This window comes from Lutra lutra, chromosome 16, assembly GCF_902655055.1.
Source record: "Lutra lutra chromosome 16, mLutLut1.2, whole genome shotgun sequence".
Classification (NCBI taxonomy): Eukaryota; Metazoa; Chordata; class Mammalia; order Carnivora; family Mustelidae; genus Lutra; species Lutra lutra.
The window spans coordinates 52,472,852-52,488,701 of NC_062293.1; the positions used below are offsets into that span (position 1 = coordinate 52,472,852).

The window sequence follows — 15,850 nt, forward strand, 5'->3', positions numbered from 1 at the left end:
CCTGAGAAAGCCACTCAGTGTCTTGTTCTGTGCCTCAGTTTCCCCTCAGATGGAAAAAGGACGATCAGGGTACCTATTCATAAGGTTGTTATAAAGAGGGATGCCTGAGTGGCTCAGTTGGTTTAGTGTCTGCCTTTGGCTCAGGTGTGATCCCGGGGTCCTAGAATCGAGCCCCGTATCGGGCTCCCAGTCTGCGAGATTCTCATCATCCCTATTTATAAAATGAGCAGAAATAATAAATAGAAGTAAAATACGACTTGATCAATATGTTATTCATTATTATGTAAGTGACCCCAGGGGATTTTCTCCATAGCCCCAAGGATGCACTGCTCAACACAGGACTGGGGTTTCTTTCGGGCGAGGAGGGCCTCCAGATCAGGGGAGGGAGAGGCCCAGGAGGAGGCAGAGAGCCTGACCCAGGTGTGTAGGGACAAGTGTGTTGGTGCCCGATGGTGGAACACAGCAGGGACCAGCTCTGGTGCCTGGATGCCCCCAAGGAACTCCTCAAACAGGTCTCAGCCAAAGCCAGCAAGTTTTCAGAGCTTGGTTGCAGGTGATGAGGGGATTGGAGGAGACAGAGGGCCAAGGGAGCTGGTCCTGGAACAAGCAGCTCTTGGGAGGATGGAGGGCTGATCCGATCGGCACTGTCCAGCCGGAAGAAAAATCCATGCCTCCCACCAGCACCCTGCCCTACTCTTCTTCCTCTGAATTCTTAGCCCTTGGAGCAGATATGATGTCAGATGTCTTCAGGTTTAGTCTGGCCTGAGGGGCAGAAACCTCGTCCTGCAGTCTTTAGGTAGGATCACAGGCCGGGCTGGGGGGTCATATAGGAGGGGGGTTATCTGGAAAAGCCCAAAGTCATGCTCACTGGGCCCTCCCTCACCCGCTGTGTTGGGGAGGATTGAGGGAGCAACTCTCTGTCTGTCTGTCTGTCTCTCTTTCTCTCTCTCTCTCACACACACACCCTAGATATACACACACACCCCTGTGTTATCTGATAAGACAGAACCATAACTTGTCTAACCCTACAAGCTCACATTGGGCCTTACTTCCATCTGGGCTCCATGACAGAAAGCAGCTAGAAGGACACCAGGGACCACCTGACACCTTGTGACAGTCTGGCTGGACACAGGAACATTTCGAGGAATGTAAAAAATGGCCCACACCTGAGCTGCATCTCAAGCCACTGACTCAGCCGCTCTGCACACAGGCCCAGGCCAGGCCGTATGCAAAACTCTCTGTCGTTTTAACGAGCAGTCAGATCTAATGGGACCCACGGCTGGGTTACACTGTTTCACCGGGACCGGAGAGATCCTGGCTGGGAGCAGAACGGGGAGAGGGCCTTTGGGACCCCCTTCTGCCTGCGGAGCCCAGTGAAACATAAAGTGTTTGTGACAGAGAAAGACTTCCCCAAACTCTACAGAGCACTACAGGTGGCCTCGCCCTCCCCTGACATAAGGGGTGGGGGAAATTGCCAGAATTCCAAGAGACTCCTTCAAAACAACCAAGTGTCCTTGTCTCAGCGTTTCCACCCAGGAGAACTTGCTAGAGATGCAGGACCCTTTCTGAGAGCCTGAAGGAATAGTGCAAAGAGCCTGAAGAAGACGGCACCTTCGTGTGTCTGCCTCTCTGCAACTTTTGCAATTGTCAATCTAGCCTGTCCTGCCGGACGGGCTGGGATATCTTCATCAGAGGCTTGTTTACTTGAATAGGATTATCTCAGGAAGGTCAGCATTATCTGTGCAATGTTGGGGCTCCTGAAAACGATGATGTTGATTAAAAGTGAGACTCATTCTACAGGTAACACATATGACACGATGCACACAGACCATTTGCATGGTGGATTTCCTCCTTGAGGAATTCCCTGGGTGAGAGGTGGGGTGCTGGGAGCTGGCACACAGGCTAGCACAAGTGGGAGCAGGCTTGGCTTCCCAGGTTGCAGGTATATCCCAAGTCCTTTCCCTGTTGATCCCAGGTTCTCCATGCTCCGGGGGGCCCCTTGGGATCACTATGTTCTGGCAAGTACACAAAACGGGGTGCTGTCTCTTTAAGTAGTAGAGGCTGAGAAGCTCTCAGGCCACCATGACATATCCCAGCATTGGACCAGCCCCTGAATAAACTGGAAAGACGCCTGGTCTGGCTTCAGTTACAAGGAGCACCACCAGGGAACGTGTCTCGGGGATCCTGGTTGCAAGCAGTGGGGCTTAGAGTCTGCCTGCCGTCGCCCTGTGGGGAGGGCCTTGCCTTGGCGTCCCTTGTGTTTGACTGCAAAGAAATCTGCGTGGAGGAAGGGGTTACACCGTTTGGCCTGGTGAGTCTTCTTGGCAAACTGTCCCTCTGGATAGTATGTGCTTATGCTTCTGGGAGAGCTGCCAGATCCCCCACCCGCTGCAAACCACGACTGGAAGGGATTGCAGTGGAGATGGTGCATTGTGTTGGAATTGACAGAAAATCAGAGGATGTTTTAAATCCCTGTTGAGGAGCTGGCTGTATACTCTGGCTGGGGAGGTGAGAAGGACTCTCTGAGAGCATCTAGAAAGACCAGCCCATCCAGATGTGAAGGGAGAAAGGGGACCCGATGCTGTTTCCCTGATGGGAAACAGCTCTGCACACACAGCTGGCAGGGTGACCTCGGGTTGGGAAGCAGGTCAGGGAGAAGTTTCCACCTGTAGCAAAGCACTGACTGGTCCTTGGGTATGGCCAAGCCCCGGGCAGTGTTTTCTTTTCTACCCTGGGAACTGGGCAGGCAGGAGGCAGGCGAGAGGCAGTAAGGGCTGGACCAAAGGGTTCAGGTTCACGTGTTCTGAAACCCACCATGTGGTATTACCTGCTCATTGACTAAAATATTGGGTTCAGGGAAGATGAAGGAAACACACCGTGCTTTACAATGTGTGTGCTTTTCTAGATGTATATACTTCATGAAAAAGTTTACTGGGAACAAAAAGAAAGGAAGAGAAAGAAAATCCCGAGTTCAATATGCTAATATTTGTTAAGTGCTTAGAATAGTCCTCGGGACAAAGTGACCACATAAATGTTGGTTAAATAAATAAAATAAAAGTCTGAATGGTATAAAGTGAGGCCATGATTCCTGGGGCACTACTGACCTATTAAATGACCCAGGAGGAGAGAACACAGTGCTATTCCTCTGGTTGGTTTTTCTACTTGCATATGAACTTCAGACCTGTGGGATTTCTAAGCCATTTTAGTTTGGCGGAGGGGGGTGTGGGTCTGCCTTGCCTTGAGGGCTAAAGATGATATAATAATAACCATGGTGACAATTTACTGAGTCTTGGTCCCTATGTTCTAGGCACTATGCTTACTGCTTCACACACTTCATTCCTTTTACTCACCCCCATAAAATAGGCAGTACCAGTTCTGCTTGGGGATGAGAAAACAGAAGCTCATCCAACTTCACCTACTGGCTCAAGTTCACAATCCTGAGTAATCAGGTTTGTCTGAGCCCAGAGCCAGAGTCCCTAAGCATTACCCCATACCCCCCTCTCCCAGGGTGTGCGTAAAGTCCTGTTAAGGTTCCTGCCACGTAATGGGCGTTGAGTAAAATTTTTACATGTCACCTTCTATTTATTCTCATAATATAAAAAAATTTTTAAAAGACCATTGTTTGAAGACTATTTCAGATAATGTACTTTTACTTAAAGATAAGAATATGCCATCAGCTACCCCAAGCAGCTACATTCAAAGAGTAAAGTCTTATGGAGTCGTTTGACTCATTTAGAGCAATAAGGTTTTATGACACAGGACACTAGCAGGAGCGTGTGTGACTGTGGGTGCGAAAGGGCTGCGTTAGTAAGCAAAGACATTTAGAATCTACATTAAGTCTCCTTGTTGGTGCATCAAGAGTCTCCCATCAGAGAGCCTGACTTGGGCCCACCTGTGCCACGCCCAGAAGGGCTAGCCTCTCTCCCTGTGACGCTAGGCGGACCACGTTCAGGCGACTATGAATCAGCGGATTTCCCTGACTGTTCTTCCCCGACCTCCAATGGCCATCTCCCCATCCTATGGCCCGGACGCCAGCCGAGGCTGGGAGCCTGGCCAGGAGCTTATCCACTTGTGTTCTGGCTTTGCCCAGGTTAGGAGGAGTCAGACCCCCCTTCCCACCGCGCCGCCCCCATCCCGCACCCAGCGATGCTGTTCTGTAGATGGCGGGACTCTCCCTCCTCCCGCTAATTCTCACCCAAGCAGGGTCCGCCAGTCGGTCCCCTCGAGTCCTCGGAACCCGGCACACCACCTAAGTGCGGACACTGACAGAGCAGGCACGCGGGCGCGGGGCAGGTGTGCCCCGGCAAAATGCCAGGGCAGGCCAGGCGCGCCCGCACCCTAGAGGAGAGAGACACCTTCCAGCGCTTAAGTGCCTGCTCCTCCCTTCCGGGAGGAGAGGAATCCAGCCTTGGCCCCCCGCGTGGGCGCAGTCCGCCTGCGCGCTCCCCGAAGCCCAGCGCTGGGCACCGGCGGGGGCGACCTCGGGAGGGCTCTTCCCACGTGGCCGAGGGGGCGGAGGGACCAGTTTATTGGCCAGCACTTGGGTGTCCAGGAACTCGGGGAGCCAGAGGAAGCGGAGGTGAGAACGCTCAGCTGCCGCCTAGTTGCGAGTAAAAGTCGCAGCGGTTTTGCAGGGATCGACTTTCTCCTGGGGCGGATTGAAGGCCGAGTAACTGTCTCCTGCCTGCCCTCCCTCCCTCCTGCCCTCTCTCCTCCCTGAGGACCGCCCCCTTGCACACGCTGACCCAGGGACACACCCTACTGCAGCGACGCAGACAGGGCGTTGTTCCGGTTAAAGGGGAACCGCCGGGAGCCTCCCTCTGGCCCCTCGCTTCCCGCGCGCAGCCCCGCAGCGCAGCTGTCTTCGGGGACGCCAGCAGCCGAGCAAACGCACCGAGAGTTTGTGCCGGAGGCCACTTTGAGGATCAGGGTCAACCATCCCTTTGGGCTGTAAGTGCTTTGGTAGGGGAAAGTGGAGGAGATGGAGGAGAAACGTGGGCTTCTTCCGTCGATGGTGCCAGAAGGCGCGGAGCAGGCGCGGGCTTTGGGCTGGCCGGGTCTCCGAGCTGTCTTTCCGAGCTCAGACAGACAGACCGCCGTTCTTACCATAGTTCTTACGGGACTGGTAGGGATACGGCGTGGCCTGCCTTATGGTACATAAATCATAAGGGGCGCGAGTGCTGGTGTCCGGAATGTTGGGGCAGGGTCTGAGCAGCTTTCCTCTCGCTGGGGAAGCGCCTACTTGGGGACTCATTGGAAATTTGGTCCCTGCGGTGGACACCTTGGGGGAGGGCTGCTGGACCTCCGTGACCCCCCAATTTCAGCCACATACCTCTTTCCGATTAGCCTTCTCTGCCCCTCCCTGGCTCTAGGAGCCACTGGATTTAATTTAAACCTTCTGGGAGACATCGGAAAACCGGGCTTACTTTTTCCCGGACATTCCAGGGCTCTTTTGAATGTGTTGCTAACGGAGCGCAGCGGAGGGGCCTGGTACTCTGGGTACTTTAAAAACTGAGTTATTGAAATGTCGTCTCTCTGGCCCAAGGCCCTGTACTGAAACGGTCCCTCTAAGTGCAGCAGGGTTTTCACAGCCATACGTATCCTCTAACGGGTCACCCGGGTCTTCAGTTCCCCAAGGTTCTGTAAAATGAGGGACTAGGACCGCACAACTGCTCAGTGAAGATGTCCTGCCAACTCTGTCAGGCTGCGGTTCTCCTGGGACTCAGCCCTTCGTCCTCCCCCTCTCCCTCCCACCGGACGTCTGGCCCCCTCCATGCAGGCTCCTGGGCGCGCGTCCCGGAACGCAGAGACTGGACCGGGTTGTGTCTCGGCTGTGCGTGCCGGGGGCGCGGCCGGGACCCCCGCGATCCGGCGAGTGGCCAGCCCCGGAGCGCAGGGCCCGGCCCGCCGGGGCCGCCTGGGGAAGCACGCGGTGGGCGGGAAGCGCAGGGTCGGGCCACTCTCTGGGCCACTCTTTCCTGCCCACACTCCCCCGGTCTGCGCCTCCTCTCCGGAGCCGCCCGTGTCGATGCCAGGCGGAGCTGGGGCCAGGACGGCTCTCCAGCGCTGGCAGGAGCGGGTGGAAACTCGGAGACTAACGGAATGTGGAGCGCGCCGGGTCTGGGAAACCAGCTCCCCGCCGCGCGCTCTCCCTCACAGCGTGCCGCCGGTGTCCCCAGGCCTCCGGCAGAAATCTGGGCGCCTACCCCTTGACCCTCCACCTCCACCTCCGTAGGAAAAGGGGCAGACTCTTCTTCTGTCCCCTTCCCCACGTGGGGTTGGGCTCGCAGGCAACCCCGAGTGGGTGGACATGTGCCGCGGCCTCCGCTCGTCCTTCGGAAAAAACCTCTCCTCCGGGGGTGACTTCGACGTGCGTACCCCGTGTTTTGTTCCCAAAGCAAAGGGATGTTTTGTCGGAGGCGGGCCCCGCGGCTGCCGGGCGGGGGTGCTGCGGTGGGCTGCTGCCCTCTCTCGGCCGGTCCCCGGGAGGCGTGCAGGCGCCCCGGCCGGGCCCGGCCAGGCGGGCGGGCGCGGTGCCAGCCCCCTGCATTCCGCCGGCGCGGGGACCCTCCCTCCGCGCGCTCCTCCTCCGTCGCTCGCTCGCGCGGGTAGGTTCGGCCTCACGTCCAGCCTCGGCTCTCTTTCCTGGCAGGCAGGAACTCCGCTGAGCCCAACTTGCCGCCACAATGCTCCTCCTGTTGCTGGGTATCATCGTCCTCCACGTCGCGGTGCTGGTGCTGCTGTTTGTCTCCACGATTGTCAGCGTGAGTGCCCGGCGGGCGGCGGGCGGGGCACCCCGAGCTCCCCTCTCCTCCCCACCCCAACCCCCCTCTCCCCCCCACCCCTGTCCCACTCTTCCCCCCACCTTGTCCCAGGGCTCCTGCCTCCCCCGGGCGATGATTCCGGCCTGGCTCCCTCTAGTTAAGCGCCGCGAGACAACGTAAAGTCTCAGACGTCCCCGCGGGGCGTTTTGCAGTTTCTGGCAATCTGCCCCCTTTCAGTTGTTTTGAGAAAACCGTAGCAGACTCAGGGGTAGGAAGGAAGCAATCGCTGGTCCAGGTTAGCTGCGCAGGCCTCCGTGTACGCCAGATAATGTCGGTACAGAGCCAGTGTTCCCCGTCCTTTCTTTGATGAGATTCCGTAGCATTCCCCCCCCCCCCATCCCTCGCTGTAGATTCATGGAGGAAGGAAGCAGAGTATTAATGAAGTTTTTTCTCCACATGCCATAGGTCAGCTGGGCGGCTTAGTTCATAAAACACCCCTGGAGGGCCGAATATTGGAAGGTTAACATGGGCTCCTCCAAAAAAAGAATTCACAGTCCTGGGTCTGCTTTATGATGGGGACCCAGAGCCTTCCTCTATTAAGCCTCCAGTATAGGAACAGATCATCAGGGTATAACTGAGGTCACAGACCCATCAGACATCTAGCACATTCGATTTGAGACTTCAGGCAGTGAGGTGACTGTGGCTTTAACTTCTTTATGTAGGGGCAAATTCCAGGCACGCGATTCCCCTCTGGTTGAAAGGTTGAGAGAGAATTATGTGGAAGGAGAAATACTGATGTTGGGGACTTGTGTCTTAATTAATCTTGTTGGATTAGTAGGAATTATGGGTAAGGAGACAGTCTCCTAGGGGTGGTGGTTTTGGGGGAGCGACACTCAGGAGATCAGGGAGGGGAGCTGGCTTGAATGCAGGTGTCCTGGGCTGAGTCTGAGCCTTGTTCTTATACGGTACATATTTCTGCACATACTAGCTCACACACATGTGCTACTTTTTTAATAACAAAGTGCTTTTCACTTGCAAACACTGCCCTCTGGCAGCACCATGTCTGAGCCAGCCCCCATCTCTCTCATTTTTCCCCCACATGACTGTGGCCTCTGGCCAGGCGCAGCGGGCAGGGCAGGGGCAGGCTAGAGAGACGGGTGGATGAGGCTGCTCTTGCCTTCCCTTCGTCTTCACCCTCCCCTTCCCTTTGACCCTCCCCAGCTTGTCTGATTTATCATGTCTGGTTCTTCCTAGCAATGGGTCGTGGGCAATGGACACGCAACCGACCTGTGGCAGAACTGTAGCACCTCATCCTCGGGCAACGTCCTCCACTGTTACTCATCATCCGCGAATGGTGAGACTGGGGTTTTGCTTGTCCAGATCTGCGGGTGCTGTGTTTCTCAGTCCAGACCTGGAAACACTTGTTCTTAGAAGACACAGCTCCAGCATGTCTGGAGTGGGGCAGAATGCAACGGGGACCAGGAATCCAAGATTAAAGGAGACAGACAGCAGTTTCCCTGGCTAAGCCAAGACCCTGGGTATCATTGTACATTATCTCTGCCTGGAAAGATGCCCTAGAGCTCCCCCTTATCACTTGATGTAATGCTCCTTGTAAACAAAGAAACTCAGATACAGATAAGTTAGCTCAATGGCAAGACTTTAGGCTAACCCCATTGGGACTTTGGCCCCAACCAGCATCTTTGGTGGTCGCCGTCTCTATCCAGAAATGTCTTGCTTCTGCCTTTTTCAGTGATGGTCCTAAAGGTAGTTGTTGGTCCAGCCTTTGGTCCCCCATTTACAAGACTGCTTTTCTAGGTTGTGGGTCTCACTCCTGCCATTTAGCATCAAAACCTTAGAGTGTTTCCTTGTGGCAAGATGGGGACTCCAAGCTATTTGCAGAATGCTAAATTCTGGGAGGGTCCTTCATCCAGAGGATTGTGTCTCTCCTCTGTCGTCCCCTTGTGAGATATTTGAAACCAGGCGTACTTGGATTCAAGTGAAGGAGATAATTGGCTGCGAAACTCCCGCTAGACACCTTAAGTACTCAGAGAGAGCATTACAGGGGATCAGGGAGTCCTGTGTCTGGATGTGGAGAGGCCAAGGTAAAGAGAGTGCATTCTTTTGGGCGGCTGGGGGCTGTTTAGTGGCATCTTGGCCCTGGGAGGGGCTGTAGTGCTTGGCGTTGAGGATATAGTGGGCGTGGCTTGGCACGGTCTCGTGTTTCAAAGGAGGTGCCCTCAGCCTGGAGAGGGACGCCCTTGTAGGATGGGCAGAGAGAGCTTTCTCGACATCCTGGGTTTTAAAAGACCAACGAAGTACAGCTCTCATTGCTGCTGAATGACTGTTACTCATGATCCAGTTTCCCTGTTGAAGATGCTACAACCGATGAGAGAAACCAGTTTAGACCCAGGGCAATAAAGCAGGCAGTGGAAGGGAGCCTTCATTCTGGCTTTGCACAGTGCAGGTTCTTGACTGGTTTTGGGTCCTGTGGGCCCAGCACCCGATAATAACCAAGCTGTCGCCAAAGCATTACAAACCAAACATCTCCAACCTCCGTATAAAGAGAAAGTGCTAGAACAGTTATTTGGTAGCTTCTGTGGGGAGGCTAGGCGAGGAGTAGAAAACCCTGCTTTATGTTGTCACTTTCCTGGGGTGGGGAGGGAGGGAAGAAAGAAAGACCTCTGTCCTTATTGATGCGCAGCCCTGAATCTTTTCTCGGAGCGCGTGAAAGATAGTGCATTGAAAACATCCCAGAGGGTGCACAGTGAGTTTGGAGGGTGAGTTGGCAACCAGGTAAATGGAATGAAATACTCATGCGTGCCTGAGAATGTGGCCATAGTCCTTTTTGTCCCCAAAGCCACAGCATCCCATGTCTATCCTGGTTCAGAGTCTGGCTCAAGTTCCCCCGAAGCCTCAGGATGGGCGGCGCCTCGCTCGCTACTGACACCTGGTGGCCACAAGTGATGATGCGGCCCGAAAGGGTGGCTTTCCCCTAGGGGTGGGGCGTGTCTACAGGCGCCCTTCCCTAGTGGCGCGGGGCCATGTGGGGTTGGCATGGAATCCTGGACTCTTAGATCCGGAGGGGGGCAAAGGAGCAGCCTTCTAAACCGTGCTCAAACCGGGGAAAAGAGCGGTCTTCACGTCGGGCCTGTTATCGGCCCTTTATGCTGCACCTGCCGCGGTTATAAATGGCTGTTCTCCCAACTCAAAGAGGGACCAGTGTTACTTTCATCAGGACACCTTTCGTCTCTTAATTGGCTCTTTATGTGCCAAGCTTTTTCCTTGGGTTCATTGACAATGACTTTGGGGTCTCTCTTGTGGGCTCCAAATCCATGTGGCTGCTTTGCGGGGGCGGGGGGACGCCGGAGCACGGGTTTTCTTCCACATCTGTCTTCTCCGATGTTTTGAGGGAATCTGGGGATGCCTTTAAGTAAGCTGGGGTTGTTTGGACTTGAGCTTCTTCTATTTTCTGAATGCGTCTACATACCTTCTGGCTTCATCCTGAACCTGGCTGCAGGTGGAAGTGAAAGAGGTTTCCTGGGGCTGCTGCCAACAGGACCTGGCATCCAATGCATGGCATGGAATGTCTCCCGGTCCCAGAGAATACAAGGCCTTGGAAACTGGGGACCTTGCCCTTGATGGTCCTGCGCCTCTTTGAGGATCCAGGGGATATGAGTGCACGGATGAATCACTGTGAAGGTGGCAGAGGCCAGATGCCCAAGGAGTGGGGGCAGGCAGGCAGCGCCAGAGTTCAGGGGAGGAAGTGGAAGGGGAGTCTCGTGTGGGAGGTGGGATTTGATCCATCCTCCAGAGGATGGGCAGGATTTAAATAAATACAGGCAAGGAGGAGGATATTCCCTGTCTGGGCAATGATGTGACCTCCAGCAAGGGGACAGCAATGCAGGGGATGTGTCGGACCAGTTGGCTAGCATTCTGGTTAGGATTAAGATTGACTGTACGTAACAGAGCATCTTCAAGGGGCAGTGGCTTAAATAAGATCGTTTATGGCACTTTATGAAATTGTCAGAGGCCCAGGCACTTTCTAGCTCCTTTCTTTGCCATCTCTTACATTTGGTCCTCATCCTCATGGACTAAAGGGCTGCTGGAGCTCCAGCCATCTCATCTATGCTTCAGGCAGCAGAGTGGAGAAAAGAGGAGAAGAATGTGTGCCCTTCCCTTTTCATGAAGTGTCTCCAGATGGACCACATACTTCTCTTTCTATCTTTTATAGGAACTTAGTCATGCAGCCACACCTAGTTAAGAAGGGAGACCGGGAATATAGTCATTTGGCATCGTGGGATGCATGGCTTCCCAATTCCTAGAAATTTCATAGCAAGCACCCACTAAGCCTGGCTTGAAACACATCTCTCTGGGGCTTTGACCATCCCCCACTGCTCTGTACCCGGTCCTACTGTTTTAGGACCTGGTCCTCTGCTTGGTCCTATGCAGTTTCTGAGCAGAACCCCATTGTTTTAGGATTTTTCAAATATTTCATCTCTCCTCTGTCCTGAGTTCCATCCACCACCCCGCCATTCTGACAGAGCCCCATGTCGGAAAGTGTATAACCCTTAGACTTCCCTCTGTTTCTCTCCGTCTCCAGTCATTAAGTCTTTACACTTACTGTTTCATGACGTCCTTGGGATCTTTGTTTTTTTCCAACCTCGATGTCTCTTATGAACTCCAGACCTGCATAGCCAGCCATTTACCAGACATTTCCACAGGGATGTCTCAGAGGCACCCCTGAACTAGTCAGTCTGTACCTTCCTCCACCAAACCTACCTCTTTGACAGTTTCTAGGATTTTAGTGAACGCTGCTCATGTCTGCAGCCGGCCTGGATGTGTTCCCTCCTTGCTCCTCATAGCACCCTCATAGCTACCCCCTGCCCGCCTCCCCTGCCCCGGCCACTGGCTTTTCCCTTGAAGGTCACCATGCCTGCAGGACTTATCAGGGCCACAGAGGAGGCCCCCAAACACTTCACCTTGCTTGTTTCTTTGTAACTAATTTTTCACATTGACTCCAGGGTGATATTTTTAAAAATACAAAGCCATGCCTATGACTCTGGACTTGAAGAATTTCAGAGTCCTTTCCTTGGTCTTAATCCTCAGATGGAGATCTTTCCCCAATATCATAGGAACCCACCTGAATGATCTGTTCCGTGAAACCTCATTGCTTATTTCTTCTCTTCATCTTGGAACTTCCTTGATCATAAACTTCCCATCTCAGGCCCCTCCCTTTCTCCCCTCCTCTGTTCTTTGTGTGCAGCTACTCCGTGGGTGCCTGCCCTCTACCAGATACCACTGTAGACACTGAGGATGTCAGAGTGAACAAGAGCCTGCATTTTACTGGGTGAAATTAACAGCCAAGAAACTTGGATAATTTGGGGCAGGGAAAGGAACTATAAAGAGAATGAAACAGACTAATGTGTCATGAGGGATTTGTGGGGAAGGGAGCCTCTTTCTGGAGTGACCCCTTGAGGATGACCAGGAGTCAGCCGTATGAACATCTGGAGAAGGTTCCAGGCAGCGGGGCCAACCAGCGCAGGCTCTCTGGGCAAGGAAGGGGCCTGGCAGTGTTGAGGGACAGAGGGCAGACAAGATAGCGGGAAGACAGAGGCGAGGGGTAGAACAGCATGCTGGCCTGTAGCTCATTCTAGAACCTAGTAAGCAGTTTAGTACATTTGGGTGCATTTCTACCTTTTACTATCCATTTAGACCTGCTGTGTTTTGCATGCATCTTGGTCCATTTTTTTCCAAGTTGGAGCAGCAGTCCAGATCATCTGTAAGGCAGAACACATCAGAAACCTTGCACGGTAGAAAAGAACCGATGCATGTCTGGTCATTGTCCCGAGACATGAGATTCTTACTGCTCTCAACGTCGCTTTCTTTTCCTCTGCTGCTTTGCCCATCTTCCTCATTGAGATCTTTTACTTTCACACGAAATCCCATAGGGATCTACCCATTTCCCATCTAATTTTCAAAATAGCTATAAATGTTATTTCCTGGTAGGAAATTAGGATCCAGTAACAATTAGTTTCTTTCTGTTTTGAGTAAGAAAGCGAAGCCTCAGGGTGAGGCAGGCAGGGCCCATGGGGGTGGTGTCCGTATAAGCATCCATCCATCTAGAGACAGAGGAGGCCAGTTCCTAGAGCCTTGGTTTTCAAATTAATGAGATCTGAGCAGCCCCGGCTGGCATCTGGGGAGCAAGTCCCGAAGGCACCTGTCTCATTGGAGCCCTTACACCATGCGTGAGTTTAAAATCTACTGACCCAGAAAGTTTGGCAAAATGTGTCTTGCGTTGACCGAACTAATGCTTTTTGTTTTGAATACTCCATATTCTGCACATTTTAGGTCCAAATGCATACAGGCATTCTCCCAACGCTTTGTTTTATCTGCGTGGACCTGGTGGGTAGCAGAATGAATCAGAGTTCTGGAGTCGAGCTATAGGCTGCTTGGGGCTCTGGGAGCCGGAAGGGATCAGACCTGACCTTGCCTGCCCTTTGCTTGGCTGGCTCTTCATTGGTTGCAGAGACATGATCTTTCCTAAAACCCATCCCCCATGCCCTGCCCCCACTTAAAAAGTCCTCCTTTGTTTCAGAACGGAGCTGACCATCCGGAGGTGTTAGGCACATAAAATGTATGCATTCTTGAATTCTTTTCATTTCGTTCTGAACACGAAAGTGTGATGGAAAAAACTGGGCCCTCCTCCAGTCTGTCCCCAGAATACCCAGGGCCACCTCGGTGGTCACTTGTCTGTATCTTCCCTGATTCCAGATCTCTCTCTCTCTCTTTTAAATCCATTTGGTGGCCTTTTCATTTCGGCAAGGGCATCAGACCATTTCCTTGTCTGTGGCTCAGCTCTTGGTCAGTTTGGAGAGAACACAGGAGGCCCTCTGCATTTATGGGTTCATGTTTTGCAATTTAAAATCTTCCCGGCTCTCTGGGCCAACCCACAATCTCTGCCCAAGTAACGGCTCTTGATTTTACAGGCCCCTGTGGGTTGCCAAGGCCCTGGCAGGCAGGGGAGGGGCAAGGGAGGAGATGCGGTGTCAGAATGCTAATGTTTCAAGCCTCGAAGTTTCTCATCAGACGCCAACATCCAGGAGTTCGCCCTGCATGCTTGTTCAAATCTGGGTCTGAACCACATGGCCCTTGAGGCTCATGGTTTTCGCTCTTTCAGAAATTTAAATTGCATTTCCAGGATCCAGCAGAGTTAAGAAAGCATCTCTTGTATTTCAGGAGCAGGATTGGCCGTAATAGGGCCTGAGGTTGTGGGTGTTGGTTTTCAGGGCCCGAGAGAGGGATGTCTGGCACAAAGCCTCCTGAGTGTGTCGTTGTGGACACACATGTAGACTCTCAATGTTGGCAGAGACCTGGGAGGCCATCAAGTCCATCCTTCTTTCCTGCTGCACCTTGCTTCAGACACCTTTCTGCTATGCCCATCCCATGTTCATCCTACCAGTGATGGGGACCTCGCTACCTTTCAAGAGAGCCTCTTTCATTTTCAAAAAGCTAACAGCACAGTCCCCTTCATTTATATTCCTCAAATATGTTGAATGCATCCATAAACTAACCCCGTAGAGCTGAACAAGAAGGACTGAGTCTCTGCTCTAGTGGAGCTCACGGTGACTTTTGGGGGGACACCCAGAGTATACAATAAATACTCAAGGGCAGAGAGAGGAAAGGATTCTGAAGGAGACAGAATGATGAAATAGAAAGTCGCCAGGGTGGTGGGAGCTGGTTACGGAAGGCCTCTTCCTTTCTGGTTTTGTGGCTGGAGATGGGAGGGACTGGTCACGGGAAGAACCACAGGAAGAATATTCCAGGAGGTAATGGAAAGAGGCCAGTGTTGGCTGAGTGTGCTGACTGGAGGAGGAGGTGGGGGGTGAGGAAGGAGAGGGGAGGGCAGGAAGAAAGGCATAGGGTCCAGAGCTGAGTGTTGGGATATCCCAGTGATTAAACGGGGTACAGGAAGGAGTTAGCCAAAGGGACTGGGAAAGAGTGGCCAGTGATACAGGAGGGGAGCTGCGAGTCATTGTCATGAGTGGTGTCGCTGTTAGACCCAAGACTGTCCCCTCCTAGGTCTGCTCATTTCTGACGGTTTCCTTCCTGCCTGATGGGCTGGACTGGGGTTTGACCAGGTTGCCTGGTTTAAACTTCTGAAGTGTCCCTAGGCTGACTTCAAATATTCAGAGACCCCAGTTTTGTCTTCGAGGCTCTCCCCTTGTCTGGGTGATGCCTCCTTCCTTCCGTGGCTTCTCCTGGGCTGGCAAGATTCCTCGGAAATCCCAGCTATGTCACGTTCTGCCTCTAGAGAGTGGGCACGAGCCAATTCCTACCCCTTGGAACCTGGGGTGGTGGTTTGACTACCACGTGGATGAACAGAGAATGGGGACCTCATTACCTTACCACACCAGTCTCGCTTCTCCCTCCCTAGCTCCGGTGACTTCGAAAGCTAAAGAAAGCTAAAGAAAGCAGGCTTGTTTAGTTCATCAGATTTCAAACATATTATTCAACCTCTCAGTATCCTCTGTGTGTTGTGGTGGAAAGCCCAGTGCAGTAGACCTCAGGTCTCCTTGCTTTTTTTTTGCCCTGGGCCTGCCTCTAACGAACTGAGAACCTGGGACGGTGTCTTGGTTGCCTAGCAGAGCAAGAGTATGGAGGTAGGGCCTGGAGTTGGCACCTACCACATCAGGTCTTGAGTGGGGGTGGCCTCTGGGACAGGCCTTGGAAATTAGGTAGAATTTCAATAGCTGTGCAGGGGAGAGTAGGGTGTTGTGCTAGGGGAAGGGAAGGGGGTGGTGGTTACTGTGCCTGGTGGGGTTACTGTGCCCATTCTAGGTCTTAATCACCGTGATGCTTGGCTTTTCTGAAAATAATTCCAGGATTGAAAGGAGAGGGGGCTTCTGGTGATTATTATGTGGAGAATGCCTTTCAAACCCAAAGATCCTGAGAATAACGCAGCCATTCCGGCTCATCCTCTGTGCTCTCTTGGATAATACAGTTCATAAACAATGCTTTTCTGTCCTCGAAGGCCATTTTTCTGGCCAAACCCAGTGGTTCCAAGAGGCCTGTTCTTCTTCTTCTTC

The 15,850-nt window shown here is 53.0% G+C and overlaps 1 protein-coding gene across 2 annotated transcripts in view; it reads left to right on the forward strand.

The window, feature by feature from the left end:
* The first annotated feature begins 2,097 nt into the window (after positions 1-2,097).
* PMP22 (peripheral myelin protein 22) overlaps positions 2,098-15,850 on the forward strand; it is a 30,250-nt gene continuing 16,497 nt past the window's right edge. Inside the window, exons 1-3 of one of the 2 annotated variants that reach the window (XM_047707778.1) lie at positions 2,098-2,311; positions 6,653-6,764; positions 8,019-8,118. In XM_047707778.1, the coding sequence (XP_047563734.1) occupies positions 6,687-6,764; positions 8,019-8,118 (178 nt within the window). In that variant the 5' untranslated portion in view covers positions 2,098-2,311; positions 6,653-6,686. Of the gene's footprint in view, positions 2,312-4,749; positions 4,951-6,652; positions 6,765-8,018; positions 8,119-15,850 lie in introns of those variants that run through there. The other variant, XM_047707777.1, reaches the window with a different exon arrangement.